Source organism: Cottoperca gobio, chromosome 8, assembly GCF_900634415.1.
Source record: "Cottoperca gobio chromosome 8, fCotGob3.1, whole genome shotgun sequence".
Taxonomy (NCBI): Eukaryota; Metazoa; Chordata; class Actinopteri; order Perciformes; family Bovichtidae; genus Cottoperca; species Cottoperca gobio.
This window is the reverse complement of record NC_041362.1, coordinates 9404892-9424248: the sequence shown is the minus strand read 5'-3', so window position 1 is coordinate 9424248 and position 19357 is coordinate 9404892. Positions and strand designations below refer to the sequence as shown.

At 42.2% G+C, this 19357-nt stretch overlaps 2 protein-coding genes and 1 non-coding gene across 3 annotated transcripts; all 3 read right to left on the bottom strand.

Annotated features, from left to right (window-relative positions):
* Positions 1-4975: 4975 nt before the first annotated feature.
* Positions 4976-8468, bottom strand: LOC115012565 (transmembrane protein 100). Its single transcript, XM_029438242.1, has one exon. The coding sequence runs from the start codon at positions 8188-8190 to the stop codon at positions 7810-7812; it is 381 nt and encodes a 126-aa protein (XP_029294102.1). The 5' UTR covers positions 8191-8468; the 3' UTR covers positions 4976-7809.
* Positions 8469-11912: 3444 nt separating this feature from the next.
* Positions 11913-17320, bottom strand: tedc2 (tubulin epsilon and delta complex 2). Its single transcript, XM_029437971.1, is given in 12 exon segments — positions 11913-12705; positions 12862-13055; positions 13855-13950; positions 14290-14348; positions 14350-14435; positions 14627-14705; positions 14800-14853; positions 14976-15216; positions 15328-15582; positions 15897-15955; positions 16930-17053; positions 17158-17320. Coding segments are annotated over 11 exon segments (1377 nt in total). The 5' UTR covers positions 17034-17053; positions 17158-17320; the 3' UTR covers positions 11913-12555.
* trnat-agu (transfer RNA threonine (anticodon AGU)) lies at positions 16588-16661 on the bottom strand. Its single transcript has one exon. It is a non-coding gene; the product is annotated as a tRNA-Thr (tRNA).
* Positions 17321-19357: the final 2037 nt, after the last annotated feature.

Sequence of the window (19357 nt, the reverse complement as noted above, 5' to 3'; positions counted from 1 at the left end):
TTGACCTCTGTGTCTTCAGTTGTAACAGAGACGGTTCTTTGGTTGTAGCTATTGCAGTGGAAGGAACTGAGGATGAAATGATTGACTTATGTCAAAACAATACAGAACTATCAGTTTTAATGAGGACGAAGAATAATATTGTAATATCAAGCCGAAAGCACATTTGCAGATTGAGGCACAGGATATAGGAGCAGGGAAGTGCATAGCCTAATCAATTGTTATGATGCTGGGATGGTTATAGGTTAATCAATAGAAGTCCACTGTAAACATAAGTATGTGTAAGTCAAAGGTTAAGCAAAGAGAATAAAAATGTAGGTGGAGCACACAAGATTATTGATTTGTTCCTTTTAATGGAGCACAATAGGAAATCTTGATGTTGACGTCACACACACACACACACACACACACACACACACACACACACACACACACACACACACACACACACACACACACACACTATCAATTCATCAATATGGGTGTGGCAGAACAGCTATATAAACAGATACAGCAACAGATTGGTTGGGTTGGGACTCTGACGCAGCTGCCTTTGAATAAATTACAGAATTCAGACCCTTGTGTTGGAACCCCATCGTGATTAAATGGACTACTTTCTTGGCTGAATAGTGTTGTCTTCATTGCTGGTCTTTGGAAGTTTTGGACGTTTTATTTGTTGTGTGCGACCCTGTGACACATACTCATTAAGCAGAAAAAGGTATTTTTAAAAACACTCTTCAATAAAACTCTTTACTATTAATTAAAGAAAGTCACATTTATATTAAATACTCATGTAGTTTTGGATAAAACTGGTTTAATGTTAATTTAAGTAGCTTTTTTTTTTATCGATCTTGTCAATTGCCACACGTTTCTTTTTTACCAATTTCAGTATTTAATTTGAAATATTTTCTCAAGTACATTATGCATATAATTAATCAAGCTATTAAAAGGACATTAGTTTTAACTTTTGTGAGCTGAGAAAATTATTTAAGGTTACTTTAACAGAAAATGATACAGTAACAGGGTTGAAATTAGAGTAACAGGGTTGCGTAAAGTAACAGGGTTGAATGGCTACATTACTTTTGGTTGTAGATCATGACATAAATGTGACAAATATATACTCAGGACCACAGAAATGTTGTTTGATAATATTCTATATATATTTTCCAATGAAGGATTAACAGGAAGAGTATCAATGATACATAAAAAACATGTCAACACAACAATGATGATACTTTGGGAGGTGCTTCAGGAATATGGGGTGGGCGGGTCACTTCTGAGGGCCATCCAATCCCTGTACGCCCAAAGCGAGAGTTGTGTCCAGATACTCTGCAGTAAGTCGAACTCATTCCCAGTGAATGTTGGCCTCCGCCAGGGCTGCGCTTTATCACCAATCCTGTTTGTGATATTTATGGCCAGGATATCGAGGCGTAGTCATGGAGGAGAAGGGTTGCAGTTCGGTGGCCTGAGGATCTCATCGCTGCTCTTTGCAGATGATGTAGTCCTTATGGCATCATCGGTCTGTGACCTTCAGCAATCACTGGATCGGTTCGCAGCAGAGTGTGAAGCGGTTGGGATGAGGATCAGCACCTCCAAATCTGAGGCCATGGCTCTCAGCAGGAAACCAGTGGATTGCCTACTCCGGGTAGGGAATGAGCCCTTACCCCAAGTGAAGGAGTTCAAGTACGTCAGGGTCTTGTTCGCGAGTGAGGGGACGATGGAGCGAGAGATCGGCCGGAGAATCGGAGCAGCGGGGGCGGTATTGCATTCGCTTTACCGCACCATTGTGACGAAGAGAGAGCTGAGCCAGAAGGCAAAGCTCTCGATCTACCGGTCGATCTTCGTTCCTACCCTCACCTATGGTCATGAAAGCTGGGTCATGACCGAAAGAACGAGATTGCGGGTGCAAGCGGCCAAAATGGGTTTTCTCAGACTGGTGGCGTCTCCCTTAGAGATAGGGTGAGAAGCTCAGCCATCCGTGAGAGACCTGGAGTAGAGCCGCTGCTCCTTTGCATTGAAAGGAGCCAGTTGAGGTGGTTCGGTCATCTAGTAAGGATGCCACCTTGGCGCCTTCCTAGGGAGGTGTTCCAGGCACGTCCAGCTGGGAGAAGACCCCGGGCAAGACCCAGGACTCGGTGGAGAGATTATATCTCCTCACTGGCCTGGGAACGCCTCGGGATAGATACCCCAGTCGGAGCTGGCGGATGTGGCCCAGAAAAGGGGTTTGGAGTTCCCTACTGTAGCTGCTGTCCCCGTGACCCGACTTCGGATAAGCGGTAAACGATGGATAGATGGAAAATACAGTAATACATTAAAATCATTATATTATGCTAAATTATACAAACACATGACATTTTACTGTAAATAATAGAGTAAACTGAAGGAAATGCAACCCTGTTACTGAATGTCAACCGTTACTCTAATTATAGTAACAGGGTTGCAAGTAACAGGGTTGCAAATCAATGCTAATTTTAGCTTTTACCTCAGGAATTAATGCTAGCTGCACAATGTAATGCTACTATCAAGGAATGGACACACTTAGATATCTAACTAAATAAAGATATGTTTGAAATTAATTTGTTTTAGTCTCATAATGTGAGTAACAAGGTTGTGTTTGTGTGAGTGCCACACTCCATCAAGAGTGAAAAGATTGGAAATATATTAAAAATAAAAGAGAGGACTTACCTTTGGTCTATCCATGGTAGTAGCACATGACTTGCTGATGTCATTTCCTCTGTGTCATGTGACTAACAGTTTTTTCACTTCCTCTGCCAAGCTAAAATGGTTTCGGTAACAGGGTAGCGCGCATGTTGTGGGACACACTTTCAGTGTAAAATGACTGTTATTTAAAATATGTTTATGATTTAACCATTACAAGAGACATATATCAATAGATTAATACCAATAAATTATATTAAATGTTATATTTGACATGCAAGTTGGTCACCAAGAAGCTGGGACAAGAGAAAAATGCTATTTTAGGGGTGTTTGAGAGCTATTTGATATTTTAAATAATATTTTGAAACAACTTTTTCTGCAACTTTATATACATTTTGTCTCAATACAAGTATATTTAACAAGTGCATGGTTTAGCTTTTTGGGCATGGATTATTAGATTTTTGATATGAATTCTGGAATGACCCAATAGAATTGAGAAATGTTCTGTGTCCAATTTGTATCTGTCACTTTTCTATAAACGTGACCTATACCTGTGTGAAGTTGAATACAGACATATAATTTCTGCCATTTATGTCTGTAATCATTGAAGCGTGTAATTCCTGCTGCATTTTCTGAAGGTATTGTATCTGTATTGTATTTATCCTGTAGCTGAGTGACCTCTGACGGGGCAGAGGCTGTGACATCCTCAATTGGATGCAATTACTGTTTCCATAGAAACTCCAACCATTTTCTCAGTAGAACACAAAGTGACCAGTAAAGGCTAGGGAAAAAGCGATCGGTTGGTGCATTTAACCTAAATTGAAAATAATTACAGCAATAAAAAAACATTCACAATGTGCTCACAAAACTGTGGGATCCAAGTCTACAATTTTGTTCCCTATGCATTCATTATTTCTTAGCATAATTTCTCTGAAAAGATGTGCCGTTATAAAGCAGCTGGAAGTTTTTTGATCTCAGAGGTAGATGGGGGAGCGATGACTTCACTCTTTAATAAGAGCTGCAGCAAGGTATTAATTAATGAAATACAGAGAAGAACACATTTAGGAAAAAAAGCTTTTAGACTAAAGCACTAACATTAGACAAGATGGGAAATGGGGGGGGGGGGGGGGGAAACGTTGCAATATCTTTGTGTCTGTTGGTAATTGGCAATGTCTTGTATTCATGCTCATCCAGAAATAATAAAACATAATCAGTTTTCAGTGTGCGTGGCAGTCTTCCCATACACTCAAGTATCTGAGTGATTCAATTTAGCTGTTTATTTAATTTCACTGGCTAGCCAGGCATGTGTGATTTCCGTCCACACCTATGTCCATCACAGCTGTCATAATATCTGAAGAAGAATTTATATGTAACTCCATTTGGTACAAAAGTGTCATTTGGAACCAACAGCAGGCAGTGACTAATTAGATACATAGACAGAGTGGCCTTTTACACAGATGCTGTTGATCAGAAATTTGAATAAAAACATAAATGGCGTCATATGGCTCGAATCCAGAACTCCATGATGTCACGTTGTGATGCCTGTTTTTCTAGCTTTGTATTTTGAATTGATGTCAGATTTGTACAATTCAAAGTATGATAAAAGCCAAATAATGCTGAATGCTTGGGGTTTGAAGCCAAATTATGGAGATTGAGAGGCGGATGAATTGCTCCAATCTGGTTTTCTGCAATCTGTGCTGACCCCAGCATCCAACTGACCACTTCCACTCCATCTGCACTTTGCCCCTGTTGGCTTTCCCACCCTTTATCCAGACCTAAACACTGTTCCCTCCGCACCCACACAGCAGTTACCACTAAATGATGTGTTTATACCTAATAAAATACTAAACAAACAAAAAATTGGCCTGTACGTTCATAACATGCATTATATGTTTGACACTGTGAAGGTAGTTTGCCTATTTTATTATTTTGCCAGTAGGGGGTGTCCTGCATTCTGAATGAAACTGGCCAGTCTGTTTTCCTAACAACCAAAAGATCACACAGTTCTCTGGGTCTCTGACCAAGTCACCCAAGCTGGCAGGGCCGCACATGGCATGTGTCTATATACAGCATCGAAATTTCAAGCACAGGGGAAGCTGAGGTGGTCTCGTCAACCAAAAATGTTTTTTTATGGTTCATGGTTTTCATTCATGGTCAAGTGCGAGGCAAATTATAATCTAATGTGTGCAAAACAGTGCTGGCCTATCGTCTCCCCACTATCCTCTCCAAATTCTGTCCAGAGGTTATTCCAGATAAAATAAAATAAAAACGTATTGCCTCTGCCCTTATTTAATAATAATAACCTCCCAAAGCAAAGTAGTTCAATACAAAGTTATATTTAATAAATGCTCGGGGAGTTTCACCTCAAGCTACAAACTAGAACCTCACAGACCCATTTGTTTACATAACATTTATTTAAATCAGTTAAAAGATGTATATATAAGTAGAAATATACAGTACAGTAGAAATATAAAATTGTCGTATATACAGCACCAAATATTATAGGGCACACAGACATATTTTGTGTCACTCGCTGGAGTGACGAACAGCATTGGCAGACAGCATGGCTGTCTACTGGTTGAGGGACGTATTTCCCCCGCAGCAGAGAGAAGTAGATTTTCCCCTTTAATTTTTCAGAAGGCATTAGGGAAATCACTTCACATCTCTAACAAACTAATTCTGGTCATCAATTTTTAGTGTCTACACACCGTCACAATACAGCTTGAAAGTTAGAAAGTACACATATGCAACCACAATGTACTACATTGCTAAAAAGACAAACTCATGAATACTCTTTATGAGCATTTCCTTTGACTTTAAAGAGATTAAGGGCTGATGTGGTGATACAATACTGTATACAGGTGCTTGCGAATACAGACTGGTCAATGTTAGTCCTATTTTTTAACAGTCCATTAAGGTTCAGAGAAGACTTACCACACTCCAGTTAACATGTACAGTAATGCATCATATCCCCTTAGAATAATACTGCTCTCTTCAGGATGGCTGATCCCAAACTAACCGCAGGGATAGTAATGACTTCTCAGGTGCTGCTTTTGTCTTCCGTCATTACCTACTTATTTCCCCCTTTCTTCCCTTTGTTTAACAAAGTTTTAATAACAATAAGTATGCAGAACATCTAAATGCACACTGAACCCTACATATTTGTGAGAAAGGACTGATCGATGGCACATCTTTTGAAGCAGCTGGCCTCCAGGACGGTCTTTGGCATTGTGTGTTAACTGCTACCTCTGGATGCATAGACACATTTCACTCAGCAACAAGCGTTACTAATTGGGTAGCCAGAATCAATGCAACGGTGATCAATGACAGTTCTCAAGGGGAAAGAGAGTCCTCCTTCACATAGAGACAAACAGGCCACACTCATTTTCTACAAACATACATTCTATAGGCTATGTTGCACTTTCTAATTCCATTATTTGTATTTCCATCCATGTTACATTCAGTGACAGATACGAGAATATTTAAGACAAGACTAAAATGCCATTGTGTGTCTCATCCTGTGAGACCACACAGCAACAGAAAGCACCTCCACAGATGTGAAGCTAAGTGCAGCTACATTCGCTCGTTCTCTCTGAAAGAAAAAGTAAAGGGAAACCCTAGAGTGCAAACATTAATCAGTATTCACTAGACAGCCTTGTACCATATTTTCAGACTGGCAAAGGGGTTTGTCACTCACTCTCAGTCAATGTTGTTTTCACTATGAGAGAGAAAATAATCCACTTTCTTTGGCACATAGTGATAAAGACAAATGTCTGTACTATGGAGCTTACGTTTAAGTGTATTTGTGTGCTTGAATTTCAAAGTCAAAAGGCCGTACACACCTCCTCCTGGACTACATCACAATGGAAAAATGAATGGGGCCAAGTCAGAAACTGGGGATGTAGGAAGGCAGATGGGAGGGATGAGGAGAGTCCTGTTGGGGTAAAGAGAGAGAGAGAGAGTACAAGGGGGGAAATTCTCGGGGCTTCAGATGGAAACGGGGGAATGCGACAGAGCCTTTTTCCATGAGTGCTTGCTCAAGGCACCAAGAGGGAGGGGCCCGAGGGAGCAGTATCAGTCAAAGTGTCCTTCAATAATCCTGGCCTGCCCTGTGTGGGGTTGAGGTGCCCCACGAAGACAGTAGGCTGGGCGTAAATGCTCGGGCGTTGACAGGGGGTCAATCAGTCAGTCAGAAAGTCAGTACCCCACTCCTTTGTAATGTGAAGCTGAAGCTACAAAAGGCCTTTCAGAGTAAGTTGCTTTACTAGAAGTTTCTCTTGCTTGGCGTGGACATGGCTAAATGTGCAAATCTGTTGTTACTAAGAAGAGAAGTCCAAGGTCCAACTGTCTTTTAGTTCACCAGAATCTTTATTTGAGCACACACAAACACCTTCCACTTCCACAGCAGATCCTCTGCCCTCTCCAGCTCATCGTCCACATAGATGCCAGTAAGATCCTGGTGGACTCAAGTTCCACTCTCCCATTGCGTAAAAAAAGCCCCAACACATTGCTGCGGTGTCACAGGACGAGTGAATGACGCTGGACGCTGACGCGGGTGCACTGCTCTTTCGGCTGGGTATCAGGTTGCCGTCTTTGGCCCACTTATGGCCTCTTGGAGAGTCACCTGTCCTGGCAAGAGGAATGCTGTGACTGACGTGCCTAGTGACGACAGCATTGACTCCGGCAGCAGCTCTGCATAGCGTGTTAGGTGTCTGCGCGAGCTTCCACTGTGACTGCGAGTGCATATGTGAGTGAGGACTGCGAGGGCCATGTATCCGTGCGTGTAAATATGCATGTAGTGTGCAATGCATATTTGTGTGTGTCTCCTCTGAGGTTGTTTTGACACTGGACACTTGCTGTCTGATGATAAAAGAGCATGTGAGGCATTGGTGATCCCTCCTTGCCAATCCAAAATGGTCCAGACTTTACAGACTAAACAGATACGCAGTGTCCCGTCTATCTGTCCTTCCACTCTCTATGATTTCTCAGCTCAAGTTCTCTCCGGTATGAGCTGTGCCAAACTCTGTGATTGAGAATTGAGGGGATTTGGCGCTAGCAGGAGTTGAAGTGGCAGCTTTTTTAGTCATCCCTTGAGCTACCAGCCATGGGTATGTCTCTGCTTTCAAGTTCCTCCCACTGTTTTCCCTGTGTGCTTCACAGGGGACACTGCTCAGAGGTGAACGAGCCTCCCTCTTTCTTTTTCCTTCTCTTCTTCTTGTGGACGGTCCAACAGGCGGTGGCCATCACCAACAGCAAAATACCCATGACAAGTAGCACCACTGACACCACTTTAGTCTGAGGCAGGTCATTGTAAGTGTAGGTCACCCCGGTTCCTGCTACACCGATCACCAAAGAAATGATTCCAAAGGGAAAGATGCAGCGATACCAGGACTTCTCCATGCCTCCAGTGGCCTGGGACAGGCGCTCCAGAGAGGAGAGCACGTCAGGGACTTTGGCACCTCCAGCTTCCAGGCACTGACCCTCCTGCCCCGCGTTGGTCTGGGGCTGGGTTTGGAAAGCTGTTGTACAGCCCATCCTGATGGTGTGGGCTGGTGGATCCTGAAACCAGGCTGCAGTGTTGGCCTCTTGTATCACGTTCGCAGTCAGCTCTGGCTCGTAGAAACACAAAGAAATAGAGAAAGGCAGAACAAAGAGAGAAGGAAGAAGGAGGTCTGCTTGAGACCGGATAAATGTCTGGAGCGTGTCAGATGAAGGCTTCTAAGTAAGCGCTGAAATCCACTCACACTTTTCCCTTCTCTCCCTCCCTCTCTTGCTGTTTCTCTGTACACTGCCTGCTGGCTTTCTGGCAGCACATTGTACACTCTGCTGAATGTAGTGACGGGGGATATATAAGGGACCATGGGAAAGGGAGGAGCTATGGAAAAAAAACAGGGATGTTCAAGCGCTCTGATTGGTCTTCTTTTGTGTGACGTCAAACTTTGAAGCAGGAAGAATAGGGGTTGACGAAGCACAGGAAGGGGGAGGGGAGAAGAGTTGACTGCTCCCTCTTTTCTTCATCTTCCCATCACTGCCTCTCAATTGCAGTCTTTTTTTTCTTCTTTTCTTGCAGTATAAAAGCCTCCCATGGGAATACAGAAGCCTACTGCTGACTGGAAATCAGAAGAGAAAGGGGAATCCCTCATCATCTCAGATAGGAAAGTTAGTTTTTCAATCTCACCGCTACAGCACAAATGTGCTATCTCCATATGGCAAGTATATGATGTTCCCATTGCTTCCCACCACTTTTTCGCTTTGACATTAACAGCAAACAGAAATAGGACCACCCACATACTCCTCTGCTTACGCGCACACAGTGTCATGCTGAAGACACTGATTTGCAGGACATCACATATAGAATACCTCTATAATGTAAGTGTAAATACATTAATGATCATGTCCACACATGACAGAGATATACTCTTGAAAAACACAGGCAGCCCCCACTATTGTCCCACCCACACACACTGTTGGTGCCAGTCCTTTCTGCATGAAAGGCAGCCTCGTAGTAGTTAATCCCCCAGCATCTCTCTCTACCATGGAAAGAAAATCAATCCCGACAGCTCTCTTCTCCTTAACTTGCTTATCTCACTCCTCCACATCTGAAAAGCTATGTTAGGGAAGGATAAATGTGTGTTCACATTTCATACCATTACTGGATTTGCTATGGCAACATTGTATCTTTTTGAAAATGAACTGTGAACTTAAAACTTAAAAACACCTTCCGTCACAGACTGAAAACCCAGACTGCACTTGGGCAATAATAAATAAAATATTTATTGTATTTTTTATTCTATCGTTTCTGTATGTTGCACTTTGGTTTAGCTTATTTGCAGCTATAGTACTGCACTTAAAATGATTACACCAATTTGAATTTACTTGCAAGATTCCTGCTGTTCGGCGTTGTATCCTCATGATTGTTTGCACTTATTGTAAGCCGCTGTGGACAAAAGCCTCAGCTAAATGTAATATAATGTAATATTGATTGTGGCAATGCATCGCTGAGTGGCTTTATAATTTATGCAATCTGGTTTCAAGTCTTATTAAGGATGCAAGTGTTATGAGACAACATGCTCTTTTTTATTATGCATGAAGGCTGTGTCCCAAAAAAAAGATTTGACCTCACTACAGGTCTAAAAGGCCATCTCTTGAAGCTTTGCAAACACACAATCCTTAGTCATGTGACACCTTGAGTGTCTAAAGAGAAGGGATGTGGGTGAAAAACAACTCAACAACGAATACGGTAAGATTTAAGTATGGGTGCAATTGTAAATCACTGGCACTACTTTATCTTGGCAACAGGCTTCTGCTCAATTAGATTAAAGCATTCTTTCTCTTCAACAGCCAAACATTACCAGATTAAGAGATACCTAACGTTCTCTTATAAATGTCAAACGGGCTCCATGAACAGGACAACTGCTTCTTAGTTTAGACACTTTCTTCTTTGCCTCGACAGAAAATTTCAACTCGACAGATAGAGCTGGCGTAGACTGACTGTATGGTGGAGGGGGGGAATCAAATAATGAACCCTAATGCAGCCTTACTGATGACCACACTGACTTCATGATCCCTGCTGTAGCTCACTCAGCAGCAGAGCTATAGATGAGCAAAATAGGAGTAAAAGAGAGGAAGTGAGGAATGTGTTTGTGAGGGGCGGGGTGCAGGAGAAAAGAGACGTTCAATGGGCATTTGAAGGAGAGAAGTGGATTCTTGGTAGAACTGTTCCGTTTCTGTGGATTTGCACTTGGACTTTGGCACTACAGCGGACTAAGGCGAAAAGAAAATGAAAGGGGTGAAAAAAGTGCACAAGCAGGAAGGAATGTGTACGACAAAGAAAAGACTATTCAACTCTGTGTGAGAGTAGCCTACGTGTGGCTTACAGCAGTTTGGACATGGGAAAGAAATTGAAGCTTCTTCCCTGGAAAATAAAATGAACTGGGATCTTTCATTATGTGACAAAAAAAAAAGCGTGAGAAAAATGGGACAGAGGCGTGAGACCTGGGTAACCTGGGCAGGGCCGGGCCGTGCTGGTGGGAGTAGAAGAGCTCTGCTGGTGACAGAGCCAGGCAGCAGCTGATGTATGCAGGTCACAGGAAGGCTGAGTTGCGTAGGTGCCACTCCCTCAGGGACCTGTGTGTAATGTTGACGTGATCTCATGGATGCTTCCCTGCCTCCTCCTTTACTCACTTCACACACACTGCCCAAGACTGTATGGCCAGACAAGAAGCCAATGCTGCACATTTCTACAATCCCATATGGACAATTTTGGCTGCAATCCACTAGTGGTGATACCCTTCTGGTGCTGGAGCAGAGGAGATCTTGTGAACATGTGTGATCGTATTTCAGATTTAAACCAGGAGCAGTTGCACTCGTCATTTTGCTTCTGTTGTTTTAGAGAGCAGGTAACCATCTGAAGCTGAAATAGCCATCTCCCTTTTATGTTTTTATTCCTCTCCTCTGGGAAACAAGCCATTTCCAGTTTGCAGCATGCATAGAGCCAGTCGCCCAGGCATCTTTGTGACTCAGCCGGCTTTGAGTATGCATGTCCCCGCGTAATGTGTGTTCATGAGGGTTTTTGCAGCAGGGCTCAAACACCCACGTCCTGCTGTGTGAAGCCAGCACCACCTGTCGCCCAGTCTGGCACAGCCCCTGCCATTCACACATCATCTGTGGGCACGAGCCATTTGTGCCACACCAAGTCTTCTTGCATCTCACATTCGCCCTCACGCAACATTTGTTGCGGGCAAAGTCACGACTACAGATCTTCTCAGATCACAGAGACATCATATTGGCCCTATACGTGTTATATATCATTCAATGTATGCCAGATTACGAAAGCCAGCATGGAACTCCAACACATCATATGGAGAAACATTATGGTAGAGTATTTGGGGTATCACTGTGGCCTGAAAACACACTGGAAAGGTTGTAGGTCCGTCTCATGACTGACGAACACAATCATTCACTGTGATTTCTTCACAAACGCTGATTTACCAGACAGCAGGAGGACATTTGAACACATGGAGGATGAGCCTGAAGTCATGGCCTCCCTGCTGATTTCAATGAAAGGCAGGATTGAGACGCCTCCATTGTTCCTTTGCATCACTTAAATCCACAGACCAGCAGGTCGACAGTCGTGCAGCACACTGATAAGTACATTTAAAATACATATTTTGTATTTTATGAAAAGTAGTTTTATTTCCACATGTAAGTCTAGGTCACACGTTGAATCAAACTGGCAATTTTTTTTTTGGTGCAATAGTAATAGTTAAAACAGGCAATTCACATTTGTCCCCTGCTGGTGTGTTCTATGGTCAGTTCTTCCGTGAGTTGAGTGCCACCTGCTGGTACAGTCAGTGTTGAAAGTGCTCCATTACTGACTTCGGGTTAAGTTTTTCCATTACGCATTATTCGAGGTGTGTATTGTTATGTAGTAAAATTATACAGCATAAATCTATTTTTAGATTAAATTGCGACTACAGCACTTCACAGTCAATAATAAAGACAAACGATAAAACAACCACAATCTTGTCTTTTTTCTTTCACTCATAGATTTTACTACATGGCATCAGACACTGAATCAATACAGTCACAGCAAAATATAGCTAAACATAATCTTCACAATAATCACCTTGATTCTTGATTTAAGGACGAATATACGCTGAGGTACCACTTATTAGATACAACTGCTCAGCCTAAACAATCCAATATAATGGTCTCGCATTCATTACCTCATTGACCCCATGTAGTTATATTTTTGTGAATGTTATGTTCAAGTTTTATTGACAGTGTCAGAGGGAAGTGATTCAACTGCTGTTGCCCTGGATTGCATTATACTGAGAGGTAATAGAATATGTTTTATTTCTCTTATGTGTGGAAAAAGAAAACTTATGTGCTCTGTAGTCAGTCAGACTCAGAGTCCAGGACTATGGCAGGGAAACGCTCCCCTCCTTCACCCAGCAGGGAGTACAGGCCTCTTAGCACACTGACGTTGGGACATCCAGGCCCAGGGATAATAGAGGAAAGCTGAGGGGACAGAGCGTCCAACAGAGCCTGTCACAAAGAACAAGAGACTGTCAGCACATTATTTCTTAGTAGGTATTGACTTTAAATCAGAACAGAACACACACACACTCCTCTATCAATTAGCACAATTATGCATGTGATGAACTTTTATTTGACCAGGTGCTTAACGAGCACAACCCTTACCTGCTCTATGTAGATCTCCTGTTGCAGCAATGCCACCCTCATCCTCAGCTTCTCCAGCTCTCTGAGCTCTGCCTCTGTCGTGTAGGTTATAGTCAGGGGCAGGGGTGCAATTATCCCGTCGCCCCACACACCATTTGTTTCAGTGGGGCAAAGACAACCTCCCTCTGGCCTCCATCGATCCCATGCTTCCCACTCTGACGGAAAATATGGTTATTTTTAGAGCGTGAGCGTGAGCAACCGTACCCTAAAACGTTTTTCTGCTCTGCTGCTTCAGCTTTAAATAGCTAGGCCCTTGCCTAGCCACGTCAGGATAGACGGCTTTAAAACCCCACTGTCACAGGGAGGGGTTGATCTGTTGAGGCCAACGAAAGTACTGATCTGGCACTGAGGTTTCACTGCGGCTCTGTTTTCATTTTCCATACGCCAAGATGGAGCGGCTGCATTAGCTCGTTAGCACACTACATTGCATTTTTCAAATGCTGTTAAAATGCAATAAACTATTAATCCCTCCCTGAAATAAAAATACTTCCTGAACCGTGGACGCGAGATGCTAGATTGGATGCATATGCTCTCAACACAAGATGGGAGGTGTGTGGGCTAAGCAGGGAGCTAGAAATTACTGGAAAGTTCTCTCTCACACTGGCTTAAACAACATAGTTGTGCTGCACTGGAGCTACAACTGCTAAACATAAACAAAACTCACTCCCTGAAGGTGATACGGTCATTTGAGTCGAGTGAATGGAAAATCTCTGGGCATTCAGCTTCATTATAACAGCATCGTTGGAGGTAATGGCAATGATACCATGTTACATACTGTAGGTACTGAGTGACTGACTGACACCCAGACATGATAATTCAAAACACAGGGTCATGGTTTCGCTACCAATGTCCTCTTAATTATGAAAGTCTATGCTGTGGAACAAATCTTTTTGCTCATGACCACCTTCATATAAACAAAGGTCAGGTTGACATGTCAACAGGAATATTTCATACCTTGTTTCGCTTGGTGTGCAAAGTTAAGGAGCTGAGCTGCTGTCATCGGCAACCTTTCATGTGTCAGACAGGAGTCATACGTGGCTGCTTTACCGCCTGTATAGAAATACACAACAACAACAAAAAACAGAATTTCATGAGCAACATTATTACAGGAGATGATGGAGTTGTTTGGTTTAATTGCACTGTGCTAATTAGTCTCATGTTTGTCGTCAATGCGTTTGTTAAAGATCTCAAATGTTCATGCCAGGGTCCTGAGCATGATTAGCAGAGGCTCATCACTGATATATCAGTCTAGTCCCTTCCTGCCAACTTCCTGTGCAGTTTTCATCCCAAATGATCATTTTCTCACCCACCACACATCGTCTTTATTTCTCCTCATTCGTCGACTTTAGTTTTTTTGTGTTTGCATGCGTCATCTGTTCAGGCTTTTACCCAATTCTGTGGCTGCTTCTGGCATCCGTTTGGCCAGAAACTCCTTTGTCTGGCTGCAGCTGGGTGAGGTCATGCCCTTGGTGAGTCAGTCTGTCGACTGCAGCCCTGGTCTGATCTGGGCAACCACATGGCCAATCCTTAGGGAACTAGAGGGGTCAGAGAGGCCGGGTCAAGGACAATGCGCGCCAGGTATGAGACTGATTTGAGGAATGGAAAGGAATTCTAACTAATTCTGACACTAGAGTATATTTCCAAGCTCAACACTACACAACATGGAAAACATGTGAACAGCTTCCCAGCCCATTTTGACAGACACCACTATAAAAAGGAAGGATACCGTAGCTCTCATTCTGTCCATGAAGTGACTCCTCCCTGGCACAGGTTTCCTTTGTAGGGCAACAACTTTGTCCCATAACCTAAAGATAACGTAGAGAGGGAAACTTAGTGCCAAACAGAAACCACGACACAGTTGTTAAATGTCCACAATATAAACAAACTGATTTTGACCACCTGTTCTTCTTGCTCCTTAGAGATTTCCATTTTGCCGTTTGTTCAGAAGCTTTCCTGCCATGAAGCAAAGGCGAACAGAATTATTATAATAGCACATTGAACTAATGTTCAGCCCTTTCCAACTGTGACTGACGAAGTGTGGTTTTTCCTTCTTCTCCAGTTGTGTAAAAACATACCCATACTGTTGAGGTGAACTGCGAGCTCCAGTCTCCTCTGTATGTGAAACAGGCAGCGAGTGATTTGAAAGAGTGGAGGAAGCTGCAGCTTTGCCCAGGTCATTTCCACTGAGCACGTTGCTTCTAATGGTCTTGTTTTTAGAGTGGAGGGTGGAGGTGTGTGACTGACCCCGGACAAGTGAGACAGACGCTGAGACAGTCAGCTGTGATGTCCTCACTGCCTGGTGATGTACAATCCCAGCTGAAGAGACAGAACAGTATTGGATTATGTTTCTCTTAATTCTGGTTTTGCACTATCCAGGATGGAAGCTAACTGAAGATTTTGAACTAAGTTTGGAGAATACCGGCATACCAGGCTTTTTGTGCTCTTTTCTGTCAAGACCGGCACATTTAGAGGTTGATCTGGAGGTCGTCGGATTTCGTTTAGAAGCTGCAGAAGCCTGCATTTTCTCTTTGGATGAGACAGCTGTAGTGACGGGTTCCTTTTGAGAGGCAGATTGTTTGTTTGAGTCTTTTTTAGAAGATGCTGTGCCAGTGCGGACCCGAAGGGCTTTCTCCAGTGCTCGCTCAAGCAATTCCATATCTTCTTTCTCCCCTGGTGAGGTAACTGTGTTTGAAGATAGCAGCATGTACATGTGGTTACAGTTGAGTTATTTCACTATTTAACCTTAACCATGATCTCCTTAATGTCAAGAATGAAAGTGTGATTATTTAGAACAGGCACAGTCATAACATTTCCTCATCTCTCTACTTAGCTGCATTAAACCTAAAATGAACAATCTATTGTATTCTAAGTTACATGTAAGTACATGTTTTATCCCATTAAAAAATATATTTTTGACATTATAGCAAGTGATAACAGATTTTTTTGTTGATTATTGAGCACTGTATCTGACAAACAAATTAATATTTTTTTATTACCTGGAGCTGCATCATCGGCACATTCTGACTCATCAGAGCCCATCTTTGGTTGTGGCGTTCTGCGGGAAAAGACTTCATGTGACTACACACTCAAAATAACTAAGAGGAGCACAATTAAGCAAACTGAGGCAACAATAATGCACCACACAATAATAAACAAATAAATAAATAATATTTGCACAACCTACATGATACAAAAATATAACTTTTAATGTTAACAGGCAAATTCAAAGTTGCAAGTCTGTATGAAACTTGCAGCTTTGATAGACTTTTCTGTTAATAGAATAAAATGTTACTTTCTAGATACATGCCGTTTACCACAGATCCCAAATGATGTGGTTTTTAAAAGGTGGATATCAATTTGTGAGTTTAAAAATCATGTAACGCTATATCGGACAATTCAAATGTTTGGACATAAACACGTATTATAAGCAATTATTTTTGATAAAGATCGTAAAAAACATATTATCAAAAGAACTGTGACCAATGTACTGAGCTAGACATTATAAAGTTGAAATAGTGAGTGCTTTATTGTTACTTATCAGCCAATCTATGCTTTAATATATCAGCAACATATTAAATTGTCAATACATTGTCAATTTATCAATAAAGGTAAGAGTTCAACACAATAATAGTAGTCATTATGTCGCACAATCAAGTACTGACCAGCGAAACTTTTGAGTACCGGAAAAGGCCCTGCTGGGATTCGAACCCAGGATCTCCTGTTTACTAGACAGGCGCTTTAACCAACTAAGCCACAGCGCCGCACTGGTATAGTAGCACACAGATATTGAACATAATCGATGTTTCAGGAAAAAAAGAAGCGACTAGAAGATTAAACATCTGCATTATTACGTATTTTACATACACATATATGTAAAGTAAGTTATATAAATAATTATTATTTCTTACGATTGTGTTCCTGATGTAAACATACAATTAGTTTGTTTTGAATGAGACACAAAGGAAGTCGTGAGCACTGATTATAAAATAATAAAAACAGTGGTGAATGACTCATATGTACAGTACTTACAAGGTCTGTAGCAGTTCTCTGTAAAGTTGAATACTCTCGTTAATCTTGGTTTGTTCAGCTTTGCAAGACTTGATAGCTTGCTCAACCATGGACAGCAGTGACATGCTTGTGTCTGGTTGTCGCACTGTGGTGACAACACGCAATAAACCATTAGCCAACTCTGAATTAACTTTACCAAGAGTTGTCTGACAATGCCAATCCGTCACAAAGGTAAGGAATATGGAATACCTCGTTGTTAGACATCTTCCCATAAAATCAACGACTTTAGCTTTTTTGTGCTGACCCGCGAAATCGAAAACTAAGCGGATCCGGAAGTCCCCATACTCCGTTCCTGGTGAAATAAAGTTACCGTGGCGCTGTTGAAAAAAGTATCATCGTAATGAGACTCGTCTAACAATTCAGCAAATAAATAGATTAATGGTTTAAAATTGTTTACTTAATCTACACACATATCTCACTTCTCGCGAGAAGTGACCAGTGGTTACCAGGGCTCCTTCATGTCGCCACAGCAACTCATTTGTTTACAATGTCATTGTAAACTCTTTGTTTGTACCATGAGTAGGCCTACATAGATTTTAGTCGAGGCCTATATGAACTTTGCAACGATTTTCTTTTCAATTCTGTGTCACTGTCACCAGAGAAAAGGATGAGAAGCCCTTTTTTTAACCTTGTGTTTTTGTCGTTGATGTCTTTTACTCTGTAGCACCTTGGGATTGCTTTTAGCAATGAAAGGCGCTTTACAAATAAAATGTATTATTATTATTATTATTATTATTATTATTATTATTATTATTATTATTATATTATTATTATGAGAAAAAAGCAATAAAATGTGAAGACTTGGCTTGCACCTTTTATTAATCAGGTCCTGCTCATACACTTGACTCATAAATGTGTCATGAAATGTGAATTAACAGTTGCTAATGATTACACTTTGATTAAAAAACATGCATTACATTTTGTAATTATGTTCCCAAGTAGCCTATTTACAACAACTGCTGCTGTCCCTGTAGGTGACATATATTAAAAAACAGGTTATGACTAACTCTAGGATAATTTGCTGTTGGTTTTATCCAAGCCTCAAAACTGAGGTAAAACTATTGATACAGAGAAGTAGTAGTTGAAGTAGTAGTAGAAGTAGTAGAAGTAGTAGTAGTAGTAGTAGTAGTAGTAGTAGTAGTAGAAGTAGTAGTTGAAGTAGTAGTAGTAGTAGTAGTAGTAGTAGAAGTAGTAATAGTAGAAGTAGTAGTAGAAGAAGTAGTAGTAGTAGTAGTAGAAGTAGTAGTAGTAGTAGAAGTAGTAGTAGTAGTAGAAGTAGAAGTAGAAGTAGTAGTAGTAGTAGTAGTAGTAGTAGAAGTAGTAGTAGTAGTAGTAGAAGTAGTAGTTGAAGTAGTAGTAGTAGTAGTAGTAGTAGTAGTAGTAGTAGTAGTAGAAGTAGTAATAGTAGAAGTAGTAGTAGAAGAAGTAGTAGTAGTAGTAGTAGTAGTAGAGTAGTAGTAGTAGTAGAAGTAGTAGAAGTAGTAGTAGAATTAGTAGTTGAAGTAGTAGTAGTAGAAGTAGAAGTAGTAGTAGTAGAAGTAGTAGTAGAAGTAGTAGTAGTAGAAGTAGTAGTAGTAGAAGTAGTAGTAGAAGTAGTAGTAGTAGTAGAAGTAGTAGTAGTAAGTAGTAGTAGTAGTAGAAGTAGTAAGCCAACCAATGTGTTACATACAGAAAGAAGATTTTTTTTTTCTTGACCAAGGTGCTGTCGAAACAGGTGGGTTGAAATGAATTAGAATGGCTAAGATCAGTGCTTCCCAAACAAACCTTTTCTGTCAGCACCCCAATTAAGTAAATATAATCAAAATATTAAAATATGGAAAGGGAAAGGAAAGGAGAGACCCTGCCCGGAGGAAGCCCGGGGCCCCCGTCTGGAGCCAGGCCCAGAGGGAGGGCCCGACAGCGAGCGCCTGGTGGCCGGGTTTGCCACGGAGCCCGGTTGGGCACAGCCCGAAGAAGCTACGTGGTGCCTCCCATCCATCCATCCTGTGGGCCCACCACTCATGGGAAAAACCGCTGGGGTCGGGTGCGCTGTCACATGGGTGGCAGTGATGGTCAGGGACCTCGACGGACCAGACCCGGGCAGCAGAGGCTGGCTCTGGGGACGTGGAACGTCACCTCTCTGTGGGGGAAGGAGCCGGAACTAGTGCGGGAGGTGGATCGCTACCAGTTGGATCTGGTGGGGCTTACCTCCACGCACAGTCTTGGCTCTGGAACCGTACTCCTGGATAGGGGTTGGACTCTATTCTTCTCCGGAGTTGCCCAAGGTGTGAGGCGTCGGGCCGGGGTGGGGATACTCACTAGCCCCCGGCTGAGCGCCGCTACGTTGGAGTTTATCCCGGTGGACGAGAGGGTCGCCTCCCTACGCCTTCGGGTTATGGGGGGGAAAACT

What these genes read in the sequence shown, in the direction of transcription:
- LOC115012565 (XM_029438242.1), bottom strand. Translation starts at nt 8,190, where the DNA reads ATGGGCTGTACAACAGCTTTCCAAACCCAGCCCCAGACCAACGCGGGG.